The following is a 24,081-nucleotide window of genomic DNA, read 5'->3' as shown; positions in this document are numbered from 1 at the left end:
AACTGGTTTGTGCCAAGCTGGACACAGTGATGCTGTTTTGGCTTTTGTTTGTTGGTTGGTTATTTTTTTTCTTTTCTTACCACACAAACCCAGGCAGAAAAATTGTAAAACATGTCCCATGGTCTGAAGGAGCCTATAGTTGTATACACAGAAACTCTGTCCCTCGAAGTCAACTTTTAATTCAGTCTTAACAGCTACTATTCGGTTCTTTTGCATTCATAAAAATGAATCTTTACCATTTACAAAGGGCTTAGACCAAAAACTAGTCTCCTCTGAACAACTTTCTTACTTTAACCTCAAGGTCAAGCACAAGTCAAAGCCATTTCCTATCATGCAGCGCTTCATGTAGCCTTGTCCATGACGGGGAGTATTTGTTCTGCTTTTAGTAAATTTCCCACAGAGGATGCCACTCCTAGAACAAGCCTTTATTCTAGATAACCAAAGCCAAAGATGAGGCAAAAAAGAAAAGGAAGTATGCAAACAATAATAGTGTAAAACTATTTAAGAAAATCATTCTGTATGTCAACCTGGAACTGTGGTGGGCTTCTATAATCCCAGAGCTTGGGAAACTGGGTAGGAGACTCCCTTGAGCCCAAGAGTTAAGGACCTGTACAAAAGAAATCTCAAGAACAGAACAAAACATCTAGGGACATTTGTTTGGGGTTGGGAGAAGTTGCTGTTTGGAGGAGTCAACAGTCTGAGACTTCATACTCCACCACTGTACAGCGAGTGCACTACCATTGGACGCAACTCCCCACTAAGGAGTCAGATACTTTACTCAACATACATTGAGGAGGAGGAGGAGGAGGAGGAGGAAACATTTGACAGCTTAAGTCAGCGGTAGGAACCCCATGCTCTGGACTGCTCCATGAGGCTATTGTTCTTTCTACAACCATTAGGTAAAAGAAAAGCATGGTTTAAACTGGTGACTCTTTCGTACCATGTGCTTGAAACTGGTTTTCTTTTTTTTTTTCCATTTTTTATTAGGTATTTAGCTCATTTACATTTCCAATGCTATACCAAAAGTCCCCCATACCCACCCACCCCCACTCCCCTACCCGCCCACTCCCCCTTTTTGGCCCTGGCGTTCCCCTGTACTGGGGCATATAAAGTTTGCGTGTCCAATGGGCCTCTCTTTCCAGTGATGACCGACTAGGCCATCTTCTGATACATATGCAGCTAGAGACAAGAGTTCCGGGGTACTGGTTAGTTCATAATGTGAAACTGGTTTTCAACTGTACTTATTAAATCACTTGTATCTTTCAGAAAGATTAAGAATATTTAATACACAATAAAAATCATGTTTTGTTTTGTTTTTTCCTCTTCAATAATCCTAGATCCTTCTCAGAGTCCCTATCTCTGAATACCACCACCATGTGAATTCGAGAACAGTTCCTAACACATGAATTTCCAAAAGCACTTTGGAACCAGCCCAGTAACTTTGAACTGTGATTTAGAGGTACCAAACGTGAGCTGTCTCTTCAGTACCAAAGAAAAGACACCAAGGTCACAGGATGAAACTCAGAAGTCTAAAGCTCTAAAGTAGGGGCTCAGAGATCTTAAGTCATGATCCTACTTAGAGCTTGAAACTGGAAGCTGTCAATCAGGAAGAGAGCATGCGACAGAGCCCTGAGCCAAGTTCCCAAACATGATCTAAGGGGTCAGATATTAAACAACTATAATAGGAGAGAGAGAGAGAGAGAGAGAGAGAGAGAGAGAGAGAGAGAGAGAGAGAGAGAGAGGAATTATTGGGTCGAAGAAACCAGAAGTGATGAAAACTGGTTTCAAATGATCATGATGATGATGATGACGACCGTCATCTGTATTCAGTGTTGGTAAGAGAGAAAACGAAGGGCAGAAGGAGGCTGGGGAGGAAGCTCGTGACCGAGTACTTGCTGAAGAAGCAGAAAATCTTGAGTTTCCAGCCCCACAAAGAAAACAACACTCACTCGGCACCCAGGATCTATGAGAAACTATGTCCCCCGCACAACAAATATCCACTCCTCACAACCCCATGAAGGGAGCTCTATTATCCTCAAATAACTTATCTGGGATTACGGGGCTGAAACCAAAGTTTGTCCTACTCTGGGCTAGAAGAAGAAATTAACTTATTCAGTTAATAATTCTTATGAGATAACTATAAACTATTGCTTATTATATAGCCCTCCCCAACAAGTCAAGATTATTGATGAAAATCTGTAATTTGTTCAGTCCATTAAAAAATACAGTGGTTTTTAAATAAGGAAAACCAAATGAGGTTTTAATTGAAAACCTATTTGAGTCATTGCTGATTTGCACCTTATTGGTTCATATTTAATAACGCGGCAGCAATGCAAGCAAAACACTTGCTTTACATGCACTTTAAAATATCTCAACCAATTTTTTATTAGGCAGTTTTTAATATTTATTTTTAGCTTAAGCAGCTCAAAGAAATGTTTGCAGACTTTTATCAAGCTATAATTGCTCACAAATTAGGTTCTGCCAGCTAGGTACCAAGACGCTTTCTACAAATTTGAGAGTTTTTTTTTTCTTTCTTTCTTTCTAATTGAAAGCCTCTGATAATTGGGCTGCTTGTTCAAAACACGAGAGGTGCAATTTTTCAGGCGGCCAGTATTAGAGAGGGAAGCTCGAATGCAAATGTAGGCAAAATGTTTCCATTTCCTGCATGAATGAGAACTAATTTGGCAAATAAAGAAAAATGTGCGAGCTCCATTTATGATAAAACTTACCTTCACATTTTCTGATCACTGAAAACCATTTCCATTTAAGCCGGCAAATTGGCTTTCACTTCCTGGATAAATGAGCCCCTTAAGAAATGTGCCCTTTAGAAAACAATTAAAGCTGAACCTTATTTTCAACCCAAAGGTAAGAATTATAAAACCCCGCTGGCTCGTACAGTACAAACACCGCGAGATGGGGCTCCTCGGTGGGGTGATTATGCTAAAGCCCAGCAGCAAATCTCCAGACACTGGAAATTGACGCATTCACTTATCCTAGCTCAGTCTGCTTGCGGCTCCGAGGTGCAGTATTCTGCTCTCTAGTCATTTATTGCATCTTTGCAGTGATAATATTTTAAAACTTCATTTAATAAAAAGATTACCTAAAAGGGGAGGGGGCTTTTCTCAACTCCTATGAGGGGGTCTTAAAAATGAATATTTATTTGGGATGACTATAGGACAGGATGTAATCTGGTTTTATAGCAAAGGGATTATTTACTGCTATTAGCCCAAAAGAATATTCTTCAAATGCTAGAAACTCCCTGGTAGTTTTGTTCTATCTGGGGCATTATCACCATTCAAAAAAAATCAAGGTTTGTTATTTGTTCATTTGCATTTTTAAAGTCCAACACCACCCAAAATTTATCATTAAAATATGCTCAGTTTTCATTCCCTATACTACAATGAAATGAAAACTCAAACGCTGTTCATTTAAAAACTTGGATTTCTTTTTTAATTAGAAGATGTGGGCTGGTGAGTGGTTTGGTGGGTAAAAGTACTTGTCAGGCAAGGCTGACGACAGTTCAATTGTCTAAACCCATATTAAAAAAAAAAAAAAGCCAGAAGTGGGCCTGCAATCCCAGCACCCTGATGCTCAGATGGGAAATGGAGATAGAATACTAGCTAGCCTAGAGAACAGCATAGCAGAAACAAGGGTCTCAGTACCTCTGACCTCCACACTACGCATGCCTACAACCATACACATCATACACACAAACACACAATAATAGACTGGTGTTTAAATACATGTTTAAAACAACTTAAATTAAAAGACACAGTACCCCAAATAAGATGATGATTTTTATCACAAAATATGTGGTATAAGCAAATAAGGTTTTCTCTGCAGAGAACAATATTTTTGAGAATGGTGCTATTGCATTACTTGTTCAATTGGGTACAGTGTGGCACTATCTCCTGTGCCTGCTCTCGTCTGTGCTACTACTCCACTCTGTCACATACACACACACACACACACACACAGAGTAAATAACAGAATGTTCTCAACTTCTCATCTGGAAGAGCTGCACTCTGCAGTTGTATACATACATATATACACATATACATATGCATATATTGTGTATAGATATGATACAGTTATCTATACATTACAAGATTTATTTAATGGATGTTAGAAAACGCTCAGGCTTTTAAAGACATAATTCCACAACTTGCCACAATCATTGGGTTTGGAAAGTAGTTAGAAAATTCTCAGTCAGAAAAGCGGTTCAGATGAAGACAGCCCCACCAACACCCTTCAGAAATTCAGATTTAAGCCTTTTTTAGCGCAAGTTGACACCTGAACATTTGGTTTTCCTTACCAGGGAACAATTCTAAGTTATATGTGATTCCAAAAACCCATGTTCCTTCTTACTTTTATATCTCAAAGAAAGTTATTTAAAAGCTGATACAGAAAATTAAGTCTGTCTACAAAAAAATAAAAAGAATTCCACAGGGTGAGAAAATAATTTTCAGCACAACTGAATTTTTGCTTAGTAACTAATAGTAATTAGTTTAAATATCTATTAAAAAGACTCAAGTGAAAATTTAAATATACATTAAACCTTTTGTAATATACAGTTTCAAGGATTTCTCTGGGATAACTGAGCTAAATGGAATTTCATAATGTCAATTTAGTACAAAATACAACTTTATCATATAGTTCACTAACTTTGATTTCCCTAAAATAACAAGGACTTAATGAAGCTTAATATTGTATTCTAATATTTTATAAGGGTTTTACCCATATCTGACTTTTAAGCATGGTGTCTTCAAAAATACAACTCTACTTCCATAAAATCAACTACTCTCAATGAGCAATGTTTAGAATTAAACTGCATAACTGTGACAAAATAATCACTAGCCGAATGAGATTGGGAATGTCGCCGTGGTGGGGCCAGATGCAAAAGGCTCAAGGGAACCGCTTGGCCACATCCATGCGGAGCTTCAGTTAATGGTCACTTCAGTAGCTTGACACACCAGAGATGAGTTAGCAGTGGAGAAGTGTATCTGAGAGGTTACCAGCACACCTCGGGAACTGAGTGCAGTAGTGCACAGCCTTGAGCCAGGATGCTCAGGTGCTGACAATGGAAGTGGCTAAGCAGAGAATAGACACAAGTGAGTATGGTGTTTCTGTCCATAGTTCTCTTAAGCATCACTGGAGTGCAGCACCTATTACTCCCATGGGTGGAACACAACATTATTTGTATTATCAATATTTAGTCAAAGAAACCACTCATTTAACGTGGTCTCTTGAGACAGATGTTTCATTTGTTTGTTTGTATGTGAAGTGCCAGGGTATGGAACCCAGAGCCTCACGCGTGATTTTTTTTTTCATCGCAAAAGCATGGGATAGAATACTGAACCAGTGGCCACACACACAAACGTGAAAGGTAGAGAGCAAGGACTTTAAACATGGACAAGTGAAAAGCATCATATTGGTAAATCTACCCATTATAAATCTCTATTAAAGAGGTAATTTTAGAGCTGTCAAAATTCCATATTGTTACTGTCTCTTCTTCATCTAGAAACACGGCACTCATTTAGAACCACCAAATGATTGTGTCTAAACATCTGGACTTTATTAAGTTACAAACAATAGTTCAATCAAAGTAAAATGCATTTCTTGTTCAACAAGCTCTCTGTGCTGGTGGTTCGCATGAGAATGGCCCCCACGGCTCATATCTCTGAATGCTTGGTCTTTAGCTGGAGGAACTGCTGGGGAAGGACTAGGATGTATGAGCTATTTGGAAGAAATGAGTCACTGAGGGTGAACCCATGCTAGCCCCTCCTCTCTCCCTGTCTGTCTGTCTATCTATGTGTCGGTCCACCTGTCTCAACCTCTACTGCTCTAGCACCACGCTTGCCTGCTACTCCTGTACTTTGCTACCCACCACAGGGATCATGGACTTACCCTCTGAAGCTGTAAGCAAGGCCCCAATTAAATGCTTTCTTTTAAAAGTTGCCTTGGTCATAGTGTCTCTTCACAGCAATAGAACAGTAACTAAGACAGCTACGATTCTCTATTCTTACCGTCTTGTGATCATTAACAATCATAAGCTCCAAATACTTCATTTCTTCAAACACACCACGAGATGGCTAAAGAAAATTTAAAATGCATGGTTAGAACAAGGGTTGATATAAAGTATCTCTAAGCCTTTCAGGACTCTTCATTGCCTGTTGTATAGCTATCCAAAAAAGATGCCTGGTAAAGCAATGTGACTATAAAGTGCCACTGAACAAAGAAGAAGCTAGAGAAACACAGCGTCACTATCGCCACCTGCCAAAATGAGAAATAGGTCATATGGTTTCTGTGTGGCTTTCCAGGTAAAATTACTCTAAAGGAAAAGGTACGGCATGATAGCTAAAAATAAATACATTTCCTTTTCTACAGTAATAATGATAAAATATTCACATTTACTTAAAATGTCAAAGGGAATTCACTTTAAATTCATCTAAGAGAACAGCAGGCACCTCTGAAATCACATCAGGGTGGTCAATAAGAATTAGAGGTCTGGGATAAAAGGCATCTGACAGAGTTCCGATTTCCAGCCCCTCACAGGAACAAACGCCGACAGATAACACTTTAGGAATAAAGACTGTTTTACTTCTCAGTCACACGTATCCTCTCACAGCTGAAAAGGTAATGATGACCATTCTTCCTCATTGTGTACTGAGTAACAGTTCAGTACAGGGTAGACTGCAGTGAAAGGAAAGGCGCATAAGCCAACTGCATCTTCAAGAGTAAGCAAAGTTCTAATTAAGTGAGCATAAAAATTGTATTCGTGATTACCATAATGCCAGTGTACACTATGTAAGAAGATGATTCAAACTTGAACTAACTTTTAGATCGTGGGAGGTGGGGGGAGTCTAATTCATGTAACACACATACACACAAAATAAATTTAACTAAGTATTATCTAAAATGTATAATTTGTGCTATAATTACGCATTAAGTCATCTAGTGAATTACTATGTAACCTATAAGCTACAGAATTAATTCTTGGTTACATGGCATTCACCATGTAATTACTAAACAGTCCCAATCATTACACCCTTCTAATCAACTACACATTTAGTTACAATGCCCCTATGTATTTATCAGAACATAAAAGGCATGCAACAGTTACTGGTTATGCAGTCTCATGACTTTTTTTTAGCCACTGTCATATTGCCAATAAAGGAATGACATTGTATCATTCTGGTCTGAATAAACTGAATAAACACATTCAGTTTCAATTTTGGAATAACAGTTTTTTGTTTGGAAGAAATACAAATAAACTTGATTAGCCAATTTCTTTTAAGAGAAATGTTCTATACGGCATTGTATAAGCCAGATTATCTTTAAAACTGTGGTGCAGTCTCTTTATTGTTTGTTTGCGTCTTTGTTTGGTTTGGTTGTGTGTGGAGGGTGAATGCATGGGAAAGCCAGAGGTCAACTATTGGAATCAGTTCTCTCCTTCCTCCCGCCAGGCGGTCATGAGGATGGAGTTCAGGGTACCAAGCTTCACCTATTTAGCCATCTTACCAGCCCTATTGTGCTTTTCCATTGGGCGGGGGGAATATCCTCCAATTTTCCTAAGAAAAAACACATTGAAGACAGAACTAAAACAACACATTTTTACATGACATCAGGATTCACAGGACACTCTAATCAGTTTGAATCCTTAACAGGAAGGGGAGAATAAATAGCAATGTGCTAGAAATCCTCAAGAGCTGGGGCTTCTCTGTGCTGTGTTTTGTTTGGAAGGGGAGAGTTGAGATGGAGTGTGGGGAGTGAGAAGGAGCCCTGCCTGAGGCTGCACTCACATTGACCGCTCTTTTCCTTCTTCTCAGCCATTGTAATTCAGGTAGCAAAGGCCACTGGTCACTGCCATCTGTGCCTGTGTAAGAGGGAAATTAACATCAAATGGATGTGGACAGCGTTCCATTGAGAATAGTCTTCAAATATTACACGAAGGAACAGTGCCGTTAATAATGAATGTCATCACAGGGCCCAAACAGCCTACAGTGAAACCGTGCATTGATTGTTCAACATTTCACACTCACAAAGACAGCTCAAATGAGATTTTCCTCTCTTTGTGAAAAAAATGTGAGTTGCCCAAGGTTGATTAGAAGATGGTTATTTGACCTACAACCGTTTAACTATAGCCTAAGAACTCTATTATGTGTGCCCAATTTACTTTAGACTTTAAAATGATACGTGGCATAAGGTTCTGTATAAATTATGAAAGATTCTGGGCATTAGTATATAGAAATAGTATCTCACATGCCTGCAGGAAACCAAAAGAAGCCTTTGCCAACATCAGCATACTGAAGATGCTTCTGGGCAGGGTGACTGGGGGAGGTAGTGCAGAAGGGCTGGGGAAGAGCAAACCAGAAAGTCTGGTTTAATGCCTGGCCCTGCAGTAATCATTTATATTTGGCCACACTCAGGTTCCAAGCCCAGCTACACGCTGGCTGGCGCTTCATTTGTCATCTTCACTGAAGCAATTCTCCATGCCTCATCCCACGCAAGGCACAGCTGAGGCTGCACTCCCCACCCACACAGCCGACCCAAGCTCTCAGACCAATTTCCCTCCTGAACAAACCTGACCCTCTACAGAGGTCTGCAAGACACAGCCCCACACATACCACAGCTATTTTAATGAAGACTTACTGAGATTCTTCATCTGCTTAGAATACTGTCCTGCCAAGGTTTTCTGGATTATGTGTGGTCGGCCTGTGCTTTTCTGAAACAAAAGACAATGGCAGGGAATGAAAAAGTAAGACAGGAAGACACCTCTATGACTCCATGGAACTGTGCTTGCATAATGCTGCTTCTAATATCCTTCCTTACATGGGGACATGACATATTAGAAGGAAGACGGGATGCCTTGTTGAACCTTTAATTTTAAATGAAGAAGAGCCCTCCAACGGCCCCACTTTAGATGAAAGCACTGTTTTGTCAGTTGCTCTTGAATCTCAGCTTCTCTCAAAGCCCCAAGTGGGAAACGAATAGGAAAGGACTGCCTGTCCACTGGCATGATAACCTTGGTGCTCTCGTATACTTTTAAAATTTGAAAAGATGAAACTGCAATTTTCTCATCAACTTGTAAGTGATTTTAAAAATGATGACATCCATATTTAATTACAGCTGCAAGGCCAGGCTGAATATACTCATACATCACTGGTAACATGGCTTGAGAAAGATTTTAATGATTTCCATAAGCAACCTTGGAAATATTCATATCCTTTGGCCTAGAAATTACAGGGCCTCATTACATTATTAGGTATGGAAGTGGCATTGTTAAGAGCTGAGGGCTCAGTTTCTGCCAAGCAGTGTTGGTGTGTGCATTGTCTGAATTATTCCCAAGAAGTCCATGTTGTCTGGATTCTACCCCTGTTCTAGGCTGCTTTCTGCCACTGTGATAAAACACTGACCATTACAAACTTGAGAAGGAAAGAGCTCATCCCACCTGGCAGGATACAGTCCATTATGGAAGAAAATGAAGGCAGGACCTCAAGAAGGAACCTAGAGGCAAGAACTGAAGCAGAGGCCGTGGAGGAACGCTGCTTACTGGCTGGCTTCCTCTGGCTTGTCGGCTACCGTTTTTATATATCCCAGGGATACCTATTTTATCCCACCTGTGGCAGGATGATGCCACCTGCAGTGGGCTTGGCCATCGTACATGAGTTAGCAATAAGAAAATGACCCACAGACACACCCAACAGGCCACTCTGATGGAGACGGGTCTTCAGCTGAGGTTTCTCTCTTCTTGGGTGAGTCAAGTTGACAAGCAAGATCAACCATCACATTTCTACTTAACGAATAAGAATACTGAGATTCAGAAAAATTCAGAATTGGGTTAAGTTGTGCTATGAGAAAATCAATTTATCTAAAATATACATGGAAATATGCAATGGAAAAATTGTGTGAATATTTGCTAAAAGGTGATAAATTTTCTTTGGGGGTGGTATGATGGATAATTACTAGTTAATTAAGTGGTTATTTTGCTTTTCAAAATTTTTTAACATATTTCTAGATTTGGTGGCTTTTGCAATATTGATAATTGAACTCAGAGTCTCATATATACTAAATTAGTTCTGTTCCACTAAGTAATGCCTAGCCTGTTTTTGGGGGAGGGGGTGGTGTTATGATTTTGTTTGTTTTGTTTTATTTTGTTTTGTTTTGAGACAGGGCCTCACTAAGTTTCCCAGGTTAGCCTTGAAGTAAGCCTTCTGTGTCAGCCTCCTGAGTAGCTGTGATCACAGGCATACAGTACCACACTCAATTAATATATTAGTTTTATAATCATAAAGCTTTTTAAAAGGCCTTTCTTATTAGATTTGATAGAAAACAATAATTAAGAATATTGCTAATTGCTTTCTACTTGCAATAGAATGTGAATTCTCACTGGAACTATCCTGTCCATACAAGAGTTACTACCAAACATGTTAAACTAATAGTAATAATAATAACAATAATAGTTTGAATATCCCAAAATCCAAATTCTATCTAATCAGTTCTTTATTCTGGAAACTGATGAAAAGACACCTAGCATCATGATATTTACCCCTGAACCTGCAACAAGATTTTCGCTGCTAATTTAAAGATTCAAGTTCTGCTCGCTTGCCCCCACCCACAGTGAGAATGAACAAAAGGGAGGCAGTAGGAGGCAGGCAGGGAACAGAAGATAATAAGCACATAACCACCAGCCCCCAGCAGTATAATTACAGCTATAACAACTAAGTGCTGATTCCTCAAACATTTTGATCATACGAGTTTATATGTATATAAACCCTTTTAGCACTTCAGCAGACACTGCAACACATTTATGAATTCACCCCGTCTGCAAAAATTGTCATATTATGGATGCACTGGAAATTACCCCATTTACACTTTCTTAAAATGTGAAAGCTTAGAGAACTATTTTGGACTTATTGTTGTTGTTTTCCTTTGGGGGTTTCCTTGGTGAGGGAGGTAAGGGAGCAGTTACTCAAAGCCAATAGTCAGGTGTTTTGCTGAATGTCTGAATGTCTGTCTGGCAGTTTTGCCATAAGATGGTTATCTGCCTGCCCATGGAACAGGGAGCACATTTTACTCATCAAAATATCCTAATCAAGGCTAAACTGTTGTCACTCTATGGAAAGTTTTAAAGTTATTCATCAAAACCCACACAGGTTTGTTCAAATATTGCAATCACCATGTATAATTAAATATTTTTTCTGTCTCGAATTTGAAGTTACCTCATAGTTTTATATATGTGTAAATATAAATTTATTTTCATTTATACATTAAATTATATATTTATATATTATAAATAAAATATATACATATATGTAATGTGTGTATTGTGTAAATAGATTATATAGGTATATGTTATATATTTCATATTATATAAATGTATATATAAATATATTGCATACATACATGTACAGACAAGAAAATAAATGCTGCTTTTTATTATCAAAAGTCTAAATGTCAGAGTTGGTGAGATGGCTCAGCAGTTGAGAAGTCTTGCTGCCCTTGCAGAAGGCCCAAGCTCAGTTCCCAGCCCCCACATGGCTACTCACAGCCACCTGGAACTCCACTCCCCAGGCTCCGAGGCTCCGAGGCCCTTTGCTGAGCTCCTTACACAGAACACCCACACACAAACCAATCAATCAATCAAATATATTACATATATATAATATATATGTACTATCTATGTGCACATGTGTATATATGTATGTGTGTGTGTGTGTGTGTGTGTATACATATTTTAACAGCCTCAGTGACTATTGTTTTCTTCAAAGAAAGATTTTTTTGTTAATGTTTCCATCTGGGCATGGCGGCACACACAGAATACTCGGGAGGCCTGGGCTGCATGGTGACACCCTGTGCCCCACCAAACCTGTTTTCTGCTCTCCATCAAATGACTGCATTACTCGGATTAGCACTCTCAAAAATGGTTTTTCTCCTTAAAGTTCCCTCCCTAGATCTACTCCCCAAGGCTGCCCCACCTCCTGCTGTGACCTCACACTGTCTTCACCTGCTAATCTCCCAAGCCAGAGCCTTTGTGTCTCCATAGCTCTGGGAATGTTCTAATCCCCTTGTAGCCTTTACTCAAGATTCCCCCTCACCTTGGTGGCTCTTTGCTCTCTTCAGCATGTGCCACCATCTGAAATGTCACATGTGACTTTTGGCATCCCCATCATGAGTCTCAGGATATCAATTTTATCATGAATGTAAAATGCAGTAAGCTTTCAATATAACATTGATGACTCTGTATCAGACTGTAAGGACCGCTGTCAGTAAACAGCCTGGCAGGAACACAGGAGGTCTCATTACGGTTGTTGTCCTATACAAAATGAAACACTACTTTCTTCTCCATCTGGAAACTGTATGTTGTATCACGTAGCCACTACTTAGACCACAGATTTCCCTAGTAAGTATTTCTAGTAACAGAAAGTAAGTACATTCTTATACAGTTATCTAAAGAAGACAGTAGAAATGAAAGATTTTTAAAATAAAGTCCAGGCTGCTCAGTGCAAAACAAAAGCCCTCCCTGTTCTCTCTAAAGACTGGGAAGAGGGGCTTGCTTCAGAATAGCTCAGCATCACACCTCTGATCTGGCCTCGCCGGCATAAGGGGCTAGCACTGTACCATTCTAAGTGTGGCATCACAGAACACGGATAAACGGTCTTTGATGCTGGGAAAACCAAATACCATAAGGAAATTGATGGCCCAGGCCCACCTCATCATCAGTCAGTTCCAGCGGCTCTATCATATACACAAAGGTGTCATCCTCAAACATGCCACTGTAAGACAAGACAGCAGGAGGAGAGTCAGCAAGTGCTGCAGTGAGAACAGGCAAGTCAGAATCTCAACAGTGTCAAAAGTCTTCAAACAGTCCCAGATGAACCCTGCCCCGCTCTCAGAACTCCAAGGACTCGACTAGGCAGCTTGCCAGCACAAACGTGTAAAGCGTTCCCCCAGAGCATGCAAATGCTACACGATAGAACTCATTTCTAGAAATAAACTTATGACAACAGTGATCGGGAATAAGATCTCTCACATGGTAGGGGGAAAAATCGCTTTTTTCAGAACTACATGAAACTAGCACAAATTTCTTGTTATACAAATTATATATCGGATAGAACAAATTTGACTGCCCTATTGTCTAAGAATATTCTAAGACCGTCTCTGATTCTGAAGAGGCTAGCAGGAGTATCTTTATACTTGTAAATTGTAAATTTCTATTAAGTAGTGTGTCATAAAAAAAATTAACTTGAGGAGACATGACAGTCTTTTAAAATAACATTTGAAAGGAGTTTTAAGGCCCTTTTCATCCAATGTCTAAAGCTAAGTCTCCATCCTATACACCACTTGATTTGGGTCTAAAATGTGTTTATGCATGGTTTCAATGAGTATGCCTGAAACTCAGACAATGGATGAATTCCTCTTAATGTCCCATCCATTCCAAGATCTAATCCAACTGATGACCTCTGCCATAGTCCTATAGTGCTGAGTCAACTAGACTGAGTCATTCTGTAAGCTTCCGACTAGACTTTGGGTCTTAAATGCCTCAACAGATCTGCTACTAAGGATCTGATTTCACCTCAGAGTGGTGCTCCTGGCAGGCAGTGGCATCATCATGAGGTAATCACCATGAGCCTTGTAAGAAGTCTTTAGCTCATGGGAAACGCCCTTGTAGGCATTGTGGGAATTCAGTCTCCTTCTCACTATCTCTCCTTGCCACCCAGTCAACAGTTTTGCTGCACAACACACACTCAGTTCACAATGATGTGGTTCCTCACCACTGGCCCAAAGTAATGGGATCAAGCCATCATGGATTCAAACCTCCAAGGCTTGAATGAAAATAATCCTTTTCTCTTATAAGTCTATTATCTCAAGGATTTTGTTTCAGTAACAGAAAGCTAAATACACCTCTAGCCTTTCCCTCACAGCATCAACCAAAATGGGTATCACTACTCTATGTAAGTATTTGTTTAATTTCTGAGTTTTCTGCAAAATCTAGGTGTTAAAGAAGAGAGGACTTTAGCTCTCTAGAACTACTCTTTATTTAGTCCTCAACATATCACTGGCATAGAAAAGCCACTAATATAAAATATCTGAAAGTTAAAAACTGCACAGAGCTAATGGTTTTGAGCAAGCCTGGAGGTCAGGAGGACCCAAGCAGATTCCCACTTACTGGAGTCCATTGCAGGTCGATAGAGCCACCCTGGAATCCTTGACGCCTCTGATGCTTCCGTGGTAGTAACAGTGCTCTCCACCCTACAAAACAAAAGAAGGCCTGATTGACTGTATCTGATACACTGATGGTCCTGCTTCTGACAGTTCTGTAGAGAAAGGCCACCAATGGCAAGAATACAGGCCCACAAGACACTCCTATTTGAAATCAAAAATAGGGCTGGAAAAGCATTAAACATAACAAGTTTGCATAGGTTTAATGGAAGAGAATGGGGCTTTATAGGGAATAAAACCAATGTAAAGGATAAAGTTCGCATGCACTTCTTAAGCATGCAAAGTAGTTACAAACAGATGTGGTTACATGTTTCCTCTCACACCGTGACTCTTCCTTTTGTGTTTATATGCATTTTAAACAGAATCTTTATACTGCTATTATCAGATTCACCCCACTTTAGAAATTATCTTCCTGAGGTATTCTCCATATTATCAAAAGAGAAACATAAACACCAAGCCAACCACAACCCTTTATCTAGAGTAGCGTTCTAATTGCAAGATATGCTAGGGCAGTGGTGGCACAAAGCTGTGGGCAGAACCAACCAGTAACAGATTTGAATTAAGGCCCACTCCAAGTGGAACCCATACCTGATACTGCTTTGGTGGTCAAGAATCTAAGACTAGATAGCCCAGGGGCTTAGAGTAAAACCAAATAATACTGATATAAAACAGGAAAAAAATGTAATGATAAGATGACTCTAAATGATAGTCTGCTATACTTATAGATCAATATCTTGTTCAACTATCATTAGAGGAGCTTCCTCCTGCTGCAGATGGGAACAAATATAAAGGCACAGAGCCAGACATTACACAAAGAGGGAGGGACCTTGGAATAATCAGCTCTAAATGAGATGTCTCCCTCCCCTCAGAGCCCATGGAAGAGGAGACAGACTGAGTGTACAAACCAGGGAGAATGAGGTACTTCAAGAAAGCAAGGCCCTTTTAAATCAACATGAACAAAGCTCATATGAACTACTCAGAGGCACTAAAGCAGCATGCACAGTGCCTGCATGAGTCTGCACCAGGTCCTTTGTGCTTATATTATGGCTTCCAGTTTAGTGCTCATATGAGATTCTTGAGTGTGAATGAGTGGGTCTGATTCTTAGACCTTCTCTTGGGCTTTTTTTTTTATTCTGTTGATTTAGTTTGTTTAACTTCAGTATGATAGTTTTATCTTTTATTTATTTTGTTATCGTTTTTGAAAAATGAATGAATGAGTAAGTGAAAACCTAGTCACTAGGATAAAGGTTAACAACTGAATTTATCCCTGCTGGAAGAGGGAAAGCCAGTTTTCTCCAATGGAGTGGGGGGCACTGGGTATATTAACCACCCCTCATGTTCAGCATAGTTGGCCAACATAGAATGAACTCCACGGCTCTTTGTGTGTTTTTATTTGGTTATAGTTTACTATTGTTATTGTTTTGGGGTTGTCTTTTATTTTATTTTCTTGGTTTGAGGGGGCTTCACTGTTTTATTAGGGTTTTTGAGAAAGAATTTAAAGTTGAGTGGGTAGGGAAGGGCAAAGGATCTGGAAGAACCCAGGGGAGGGGAAACATGATCAAATATATTTAAATTTTAACATGTTTTAAATATAAAAACAGAATTTAAAAAAGAAATCATGAAAGAGCATAGTCAATGAATTTGTGTTATAGATAGATAGATAGATATAGATAGATATAATATATATCAATAAAATTGATACTAAAATAAAACATAAATAAGAAAAGCACCTCTCTCGTACAGACTCATGAAACCCTCTCCCACTTTTCAATATGTACTGCCCATCTTGGGTTAAGCTGCTATTTGATGTTTATGTTGTAACTTTGAGAAGGTGTTTATAGCTGGGCTACCATTCGATTATACTATCTGTCTACATTTTTAATTTGAGGGGACATATTGTTTTATCTCTTTGCTTGTATATGTAATTAGCATCCCTAACCTCTAAGAGAAATCTAAACCTCCTCCTAGTAGGTCAGTGCAGCTGCTTGTTTTGTACCTGAAGATAGACGCGCTTGTGTTTTCCTTCAGTTCCCCATGGGTCCCGTTAACAGAGACCATTCAGGACTTTCTGGAACACTGATGGGAAGAGTCTTTCCTTTTTTTTTTTTTTTTGGACAGGGTTTCTCTGTATAGCTCTGGCTGTCCTGGAACTCACTCTGTAGACCAGGCTGGATTCAAACTCAGAAATCCACCTGCCTCTGCCTCCCAAGTGCTGGGATTAAAGGCGTGCACCACCACTGCCAGGCAAGTCTTTCCTTCTTTACCTTCTACATTGGACCTTATATTCCCTGTCTTCCTCATTTACTATCACCGCCACCATCCTCCTGTTAGAGACACTCAGTGTCTGCTACTTTATTAAAAAGTATTTATGAACAATAAGTTTAGCAAGCACTTGTGAGGGTAAACTTTTCATTTTCAACTCTCACAGTAGAGCCACATGTTGGGTAGAAATGCCAAACTGTCCGCTACTTCATCCTGGCACCTCAGAGGCCTGTAGAGTCTTCTAATGTCTGACAACACTAATTTAGACCCATTCCAGCATCAGGGCATTTTCTATAAACTCTATTATTCTTTAAGAGGACTTTATGGACTCCTACTCAGCTCCCTGTCCATGCAGTCTTGGGTTATGTCTCCGTGTGGATGCTTCTTCTTCTCCATTACACTAAGTACTCCAGGCCACCCAGTAACTGAAAACATCTCCTGCGCCTCCATCCGAGAAGCAAGCAGTCTCTTATTAACTCTTTGTTTATTCCTTCCCCATGCTTATTCATAAACTGAGCTACTTCACCCAACTAGAGATGGGGTGTCCACCTGGCTAGGTGGGTAAGTAGTGAATCGGGGGTTTAATTGTTCTCCAAATACACATTTCAACCCACCACCCCTTTGCAGGTGCCCCTGCTCTCTGGGTCTTTCTGGCTTTGATAGCAGGAGTTGCCTTGATGCTTCCAGCTTCCCTAAAAAAGCATTTAGTGGAGCAGATAAAGCTCAAGCCTGAGAGTTCTTGGCCTACTGCTGCCCATCTCCTGAAATTGCATAGGCATCTATCTCCTACTGCTGCCTTTACTTGGTTCTGTCCCAGTGGCCTTATTTCCCTTTTGAATAGCTTATTGGTAAGGCATATGATAAATCACATTGGTGCTATATATGGAGGTTGTTCCATGTTCTCAAATAGCAATGGTTCTTATAAATATTGACTAATCTACAGTATGCCAAGTTCTATTTGTGTATTTAACACTGCAACCTATAAGGACAAATGGGTCCACACATCTCAGCAACTTGAGAACCCAGGTCAATATATAGCCATCACATTTCAAACTATTCACATTTCTAAAAGCAAAATATACAGTAACTGTAAATTCTATCAAAGTTCTTCTTTAGCACATCATGTCACACATACACAAAAAGCAGAAATGAGTGGTGGTAAGAAGTGCACAGAAAACATTCCTATTTACTTAGCCTTCCCAAGAAAAGCTAGTTTCAGATTTTCCTTACAATATTCTTTTTTTCCCATAAAATATCACCAGCCCTTATTACAGTAAGCTCCATTCGCATGCACTGATGAGTGAAAGTTGATTCTCTGCCTAGAAAGATAATTGCTACAGGTTTGAATTAAGGTAGGAAACTGTATATTTGATTGTGTGTCATCAAGTTCTGTGAATCTTCCATGAAACTGGAGGTGCATTCAGTCCCTGGTGTTGACACAATATTCGGCTTTAATATCTAAAGTTCATAGATTAAGCACTATGAGTAGTTTGGCGATTTCCATTTTAGTCTTAATCTTAGAATATTTTCTGAGTTTATTGTTACATTTATAGCAAGTTTTTTAAAAGTATTGTTGAAAAATATCATTTGTCAACTCTACTGACCCATGTTGCTGCTGTAGTTGATCAGGACAGAAAGGAATCATGTGAGGGATTTCACTCACTGTTACACAGAGCAATCAGCTTCAGGGGACTGGCCCACAAATATGCCATATTGAATGATCACTAACTGATTGTAACCATAATCTTCATGTGCAGATTAGCAGATGGGCAGCATGTACTAAAAGCTCTGCCAAAAGTAGCAAGAAAGGCCCCGTTGGATGTCACATCATCAGGTCTGCTGGCTATCATCTCTTCTTCCAGGTAAGAAAGCCTCAGATGGCTCAAGACCACTCGTCAGTGCTGACCTCGAAGAATGAGTACTAACCTGGGATTAGACAAGCAGCAGCAAGGGCTGAGCCACTGTGTTTCCATCATTGTCAACTCTTTGGGATCCAAAACTGTTGTTCTGTTCATTAAATTGAACAGAAATGGATCCTCTGTGAAGCAGAACCTATTTTGGTCATCAGAGGAAATGAAAATTCCTAGTCAGTACCCTCCACACACTCTCTCTCTCTCTCCCTCTCTCTCTCTCTCTCTCTCTCTCTCTCTCTCTCTCTCTCTCTCTCAGCCACGCCTCTCCTCACAGCCAAGGACTCCAAGAGCTAAGACATGCTCACATAATAACTTATTTCTACATAAAGTTAGCAAAATACAGGATTCCACTGGAAAGCATTGTGTACCCTGCACTGTTCTGTCACTGCCCACAGGTGTGGGGAAGGTTGTTTGCTAGTTTTGTTTACTTGAGGACTTGTCGGTCTGCCTATTCTTCATGGTGTGAGCATATACATCTCTCTCTCTCTCTCTCTCTCTCTCTCTCTCTCTCTCTCTCTCTCTCTGTGTGTGTGTGTGTGTGTGTGTGTGTGTGTGTGTGGTGCTGGGAACTGAACCCAAGACCTGTTGCATGCTAAGCACCCGACCACTGAGCTATACTCCCCAACCCACGTGATCCTCATCTATTAAAACACTTCACAATCAAAAATAAGTAGGGAAAGCAACTTAGAGATTCAAATGAAAACAACTTGAAAGTGGGAAATAAAGTCTATTCTATGATATCACTGCTCTATTAACAGGCATTATTTAATTCTGCTCACTTTAATAAAAAGAAACATCGCTGCTCTCACAGTAACCCACTCAAACAACAGTGATATAAAAGAAAATCCACGCATCTCCAGAAGAAATAAGGGCAGAGAAAAGTGAGCAGTGTGAGGTGCCTGTGAAGGTGTAAGACATGGACACCAAGTTGGTGACAGTGCCTCTTGGATTTGAGCTTTTGGGGGTGAAACCAAAGAAAGCAAGCCAACAATTAAATCTTGTTATTTTTTTTCAACCTTTGTGTCTGCTTAATTACCTCAACTGCTTCAGTAACAAACAGTCAGTCACAGCTTCAGAGTCCTAGACACTCAGGGAAACTTAAATGGTTGTGGTGCCTGAGAGGTGGGGTCTTTCTCTGGGCTACGGAAGATCTGGTAAACACTTACAGACAAGTGACATTGCCTATCGTGAAGAACTGTGTGCACCAGGAAGTAGACTGGGGACATACTAAAAAGAAGATGATACCCTAAGTTCTAGGCATGGGTTTTTCTTTATGTTTTACAAATTTACCTATTATCTGAGTATACCAGCCTTTTTAAAAAGTGGGTGGTCTATACCTATTGCTGATTACATGTGTCTGGATTAACTTCAGAATGAGAAAATGAAAAACTTCATTCAGAGGGTTGGGGAATTTGAGATTCCAATGCTAGATTAATATTTTACCTTCATCAAATTCAGGGGTGAAAAGAATCTTCCAGTAATGTATTGATAATAGTATTGGACCACTTCAGCTCTGTCCATGTCATATAACTTAAATACTTCATATAAACTATATTGTCCGAACTTAAAATACCTTAGTAAGGAACCAGTGTTGGCTCTCCATGTTCCTTTTATATTCTAGAACATGTTCAGAATACTGCCAGACAGGGCAATATTCTGAATGATTAACAATAGTAAGCTTAACTTTAAACTAGAAATTGTAAAGACTATAATTTTATATCTAATATAAAAGTTCTCTCATGTATAGCCTTTCTCTGTTATTACTTAAACTATTTATTATTTATCTAATGGCAAGCAACTTTTAAGCTAGCTATTAATTTAAAGACCACAAAATATTATAATGAATATATAAGTAATAAAAGAGCCATTTAAATTTGTGTAAGAGTAGAAATCTGAATCTTTGGGTTAGGAACTGTGGTGGTTTTAATACACTTGCCCCATGGGAAATGGCACTATTAGGAGAGGTGGCCTTGTTGGATTAGGTGTGCCTTAGTGGAGGAAGTATGTCACTGTGTATGTAGGTGGGCTCCAAGGGTTGCTAGTGCTCAAGCTCTGCCCAGTGTAGGAAAGAGCCTTCTCCTGGCTGCCTGCAGTAGTCTTTCCAAGGCTGCTTGTGGATCAAGATGTAGAACTCTTGACTCTTCCAGAGTCGTGTCTTATTACCCACTGCCATGCTTCCCACCATGATGATAATAAACTGAACCTCTGAAACTTTAAGCCAGCCCCAATTAAATGTTGTCCTTATAAGAGTTGCCTTTGTCATGGTGTCAGTTCACTGCAATGGAAACCCAAACTAAGACAGGAATAGAACATAAAAATAAGACTTTTTTTTTTAATTAAAGAAAATAAGAATTTCCAATTCTAAATATGGCTGAAAGGTTGAAAATAGACAGTGAAAAAACAGTCTGAGAAAATTCATAAAAAAAATAATAAAGAAAGAGATAATGGGGAAGGGAGAAAAAAAAGAAAGAAAAAGAAACCAGAGAAGAAAACACAGGACCAAAATTGTCCTGCCCAGTGCAAGTGCCCCAACTCAGCTCTAAGAGCTGGTGGCAATGCCTGCCCCTCTCTTACCAGGAAGACTTAGTCTATAGCGCTCTCAGGATCAGCATCTGCAGAGCCAACCCATAATATGATGAAGAATCTCGCAAAAAAAAAAAAAAAAGAAACAACTCTATCTATGCTAAACATGGACAAACCACCTTCCTTGCCATCAGTCTCTAAACAGTCAACTGCATGCATTCATGTTGCATTGGGCAGTGTAATTAGCATAAAGATGACTTAAAGGATTTAAGAGAATGTGTGGGGTTCACAAATCCAACCATATTTTATACAAGGAACCTGAGAATCCATGGATAGGGGTGTCCTCTGCGGGATCCTCGAACAAATCCCTCCAGGATAACAAGGGACGACTATAGTCAGGGTCCTAAGGACTTTCCCTCTCCAGATCCATCTGCTCTACACTGATTCCACTTCCACCCAGGAGCTGTGTCTATCAAGGACCCACTCACCCAGATGGCATCCCTACCCTTCTGCTGCCAAAGCCCTCATAGGCATAAAGATCTTCAGTCAACCCAAGCTTATGTGATGAGGAAGATTCTAATCATTAGGAAAAGAACAAGGTGAATATAAACCTTCTCCCCATAGGACAGGGATGTGTCTCTGGCTCACTGATGTATGTGCTTTACCAGGAACTAGGTCAGAGCAAGAACTGAATATATAATATATATATATATATATATATACATATATATATATATAATAAATATATACATATATATGTCTATATAGATTCCATGTGTGTGTGTGTGTGTGTGTGTGTGTGTGTGTGTGAGAGAGAGAGAGAGAGAGAGAGAGAGGAAGGGAGGGAGGGAGGGAGGGAAAGAGAGACAGTGACAGAGAGGGGAGGGGAGGGGAGGGGAGGGGAGGGGAGGGGAGGGGAGGGGAGGGGAGGGGAGGGGAGGGGAGGAGAGGAGAGGAGAGGAGAGGAGAGGAGAGGAGAGGAGAGGAGAGGAGAGGAGAGGAGAGGAGAGGAGAGGAGAGGAGAGGAGAGGAGAGGAGAGGAGAGGAGAGGAGAGGAGAGGAGAGGGAGAAATGTAGGCATGGAAGTGTGTGGGGGCCTATGCTGAAGTATGCACAAGCCACAGCAGGACATCAGGTGCCTTCTATAGCTCTCCACCTTATTGCTTGAGACCAGTCTCCCACTGACCCAGAAGTTTGCTCATTTGCCTAGGCTGGCTTGCTAAGGAGCTCTCAGGATCGGCCTGTCTCCATTCCTCATTGTTGGTGTTATGACCAAGCAGAGACATGCCTGGCATTTTACATGAGCATTGAGGATTAAAACTTGGGTCTTCATATTTATAGACAAGCATCCTTGGCACACCCCCCAAGCCATCTCCATGGGTCCATGGACATACGTTTTAACTCACACAGAAACACACCTAAGGTCATCAGAGAAATACAAAATTAAAGTACAGTTAGCTACACCTCCCACTTACTAGAATGGCTATTGTGTGGCTATGGGGGACAAAGGGACATTTGTAGACTGTTGGTAGAACTACAGATTGGCATGGCCAAGTAAAGAATGAAGATCCATCCAAAAAAAAAAAAATGGAAAGGAAATCTGAATTTCAAAGAGACAATTGCAGAGCATGCTCATCTCAGCTTCATTTGTGTGGCCAAGCTGGAAAAACTGATGGATGCATGAATGGAGAAATGTATTCGCCAGGGATTATTGACCAGCCTTGGAAAGAGGCAAATCCTGTCACTCTGGCAACACGGTGGGACACTGTGCTCAATGGAACAGTCCAGTAGAGAAAGACAAATGTTGAACAAACCCTCATAGGTTGCATGAGAGTCAAACTCAAGGAAGCAGAGGGTGGAATATGTTTGTCAGGGGCCAGGGGCAATTGGGCAAATGAGGATATGTTAGTTAATGGGTACAACGTTGTAATTATGTGAGTGGAACATACTGCAGAGACAGAAAGTGACCCAATGACTACAGTTACTATATTGTATACTTAAAATCTGCTGTGAGGTAGAATTTTCAATGTTCTCACTAACATGAACAACTACAGGAAGCAGAGGCTGTGCTAATCAGCTTCAGTGTGCTCTTCCTTCCCAGTGCATACATATCAAAGCATGACACTTGGTACAACCCAACTATGTAATATTCTTATGTATAAAATCTAAGATGCACACCTTAAATACACAATTTGCATTTTTAATTATACTTCAATAAAGCTGGGGAAAAGAAAGCACTCACAAAGGACCACATATTATAGGATTTCATTTATGCTCCAAATAGGCAATTTATAGAGGCAGAAAAGTAGATTAGCAGTTACCTATGATGGGAAGGAAAGTCGCTAGGGAATGACTGCTAATAGATAAGATGTTTCTTTGCGGGGTGATGAAAAATGTTTTAAAATTAGATTATGTTAATGGATGCATAATTTTGCAAATATAGTAAAAACAATTTAATTGTGTACTTTACAGTATATAAATTATGCCCCAATAAACTTGTTTAAACCAAAGAAAACATAAATAAGTTGTCTTTCAAATGAATAAAATGAAATCAACAAAGTTGCTTTATTGTATATTGTAGCATACTTTGTGCAAGGAATAGTGGGAGAAGTTGTAATAAAATCTGCCTGCCTGGGTACACAGAAGTTCCTCCGTGGGTAAGAGCAGACATCTACCTGGTCCCAAGGCCATGAACTTGGGGGGTTTTGTTTTGCGGTTTTGCTTTTGTTTTGAGTTTTGTTTGTTTTTGTTTTTGTTTTTGTCCCTCTGGTTCCTGTCTTTGCTTCTCTTTTCACCCCACTTTCATTCAGTGAAAGTAAAAGAAAAATATATACCTCATCCAGGAATGGGGAAGCAGGGCTGCTTGTCACTGTAAAGTGGAAAGACTGTAACCGTGTTTGCTCTCAGAGTACCTATGCATCAGGACTTTCATATTAACTCTCAGAGGACTGTAAGTGCCACATCTATGTTTTACCTCAAGGCCCTCCCTCACAGACTGGTTATAATTCCAGGCTCTTCCGGTCAAATCACAGCACGCATCCCATTTCTCCAGCCCTGGCTCAGAGATCAGCTTACGGAATGAGAAACCCTGGCACGCCTACACATTGACTTCCTTTACTGCTGCTCCCCAGAAAAGCTCCCTTAAACAGGGATGAAGCAA

General features: G+C 40.0%; 1 protein-coding gene across 3 annotated transcripts in view; it reads right to left on the bottom strand.

Moving 5' to 3' along the window:
* Window positions 1–24,081, bottom strand: part of Adam23 (a disintegrin and metallopeptidase domain 23) — a 150,395-nt gene that overhangs the window by 53,101 nt on the left and 73,213 nt on the right. For all 3 annotated transcript variants that reach the window (XM_006495969.4, XM_006495970.4, NM_011780.3), the window contains exons 5-9: window positions 14,171–14,253; window positions 12,713–12,776; window positions 8,653–8,725; window positions 7,803–7,876; window positions 6,027–6,092 (exon numbers count right to left, since the gene is read on the bottom strand). In XM_006495969.4, coding sequence (XP_006496032.1) covers window positions 6,027–6,092; window positions 7,803–7,876; window positions 8,653–8,725; window positions 12,713–12,776; window positions 14,171–14,253 — 360 coding nt within the window. The remainder of the gene's footprint in view (window positions 1–6,026; window positions 6,093–7,802; window positions 7,877–8,652; window positions 8,726–12,712; window positions 12,777–14,170; window positions 14,254–24,081) is intronic.

This window comes from Mus musculus, chromosome 1, assembly GCF_000001635.26.
Source record: "Mus musculus strain C57BL/6J chromosome 1, GRCm38.p6 C57BL/6J".
Classification (NCBI taxonomy): domain Eukaryota; kingdom Metazoa; phylum Chordata; class Mammalia; order Rodentia; family Muridae; genus Mus; species Mus musculus.
The sequence above is the reverse complement of the archived record's forward strand: the minus strand, read 5'-3'. Positions and strand labels throughout refer to the sequence as shown.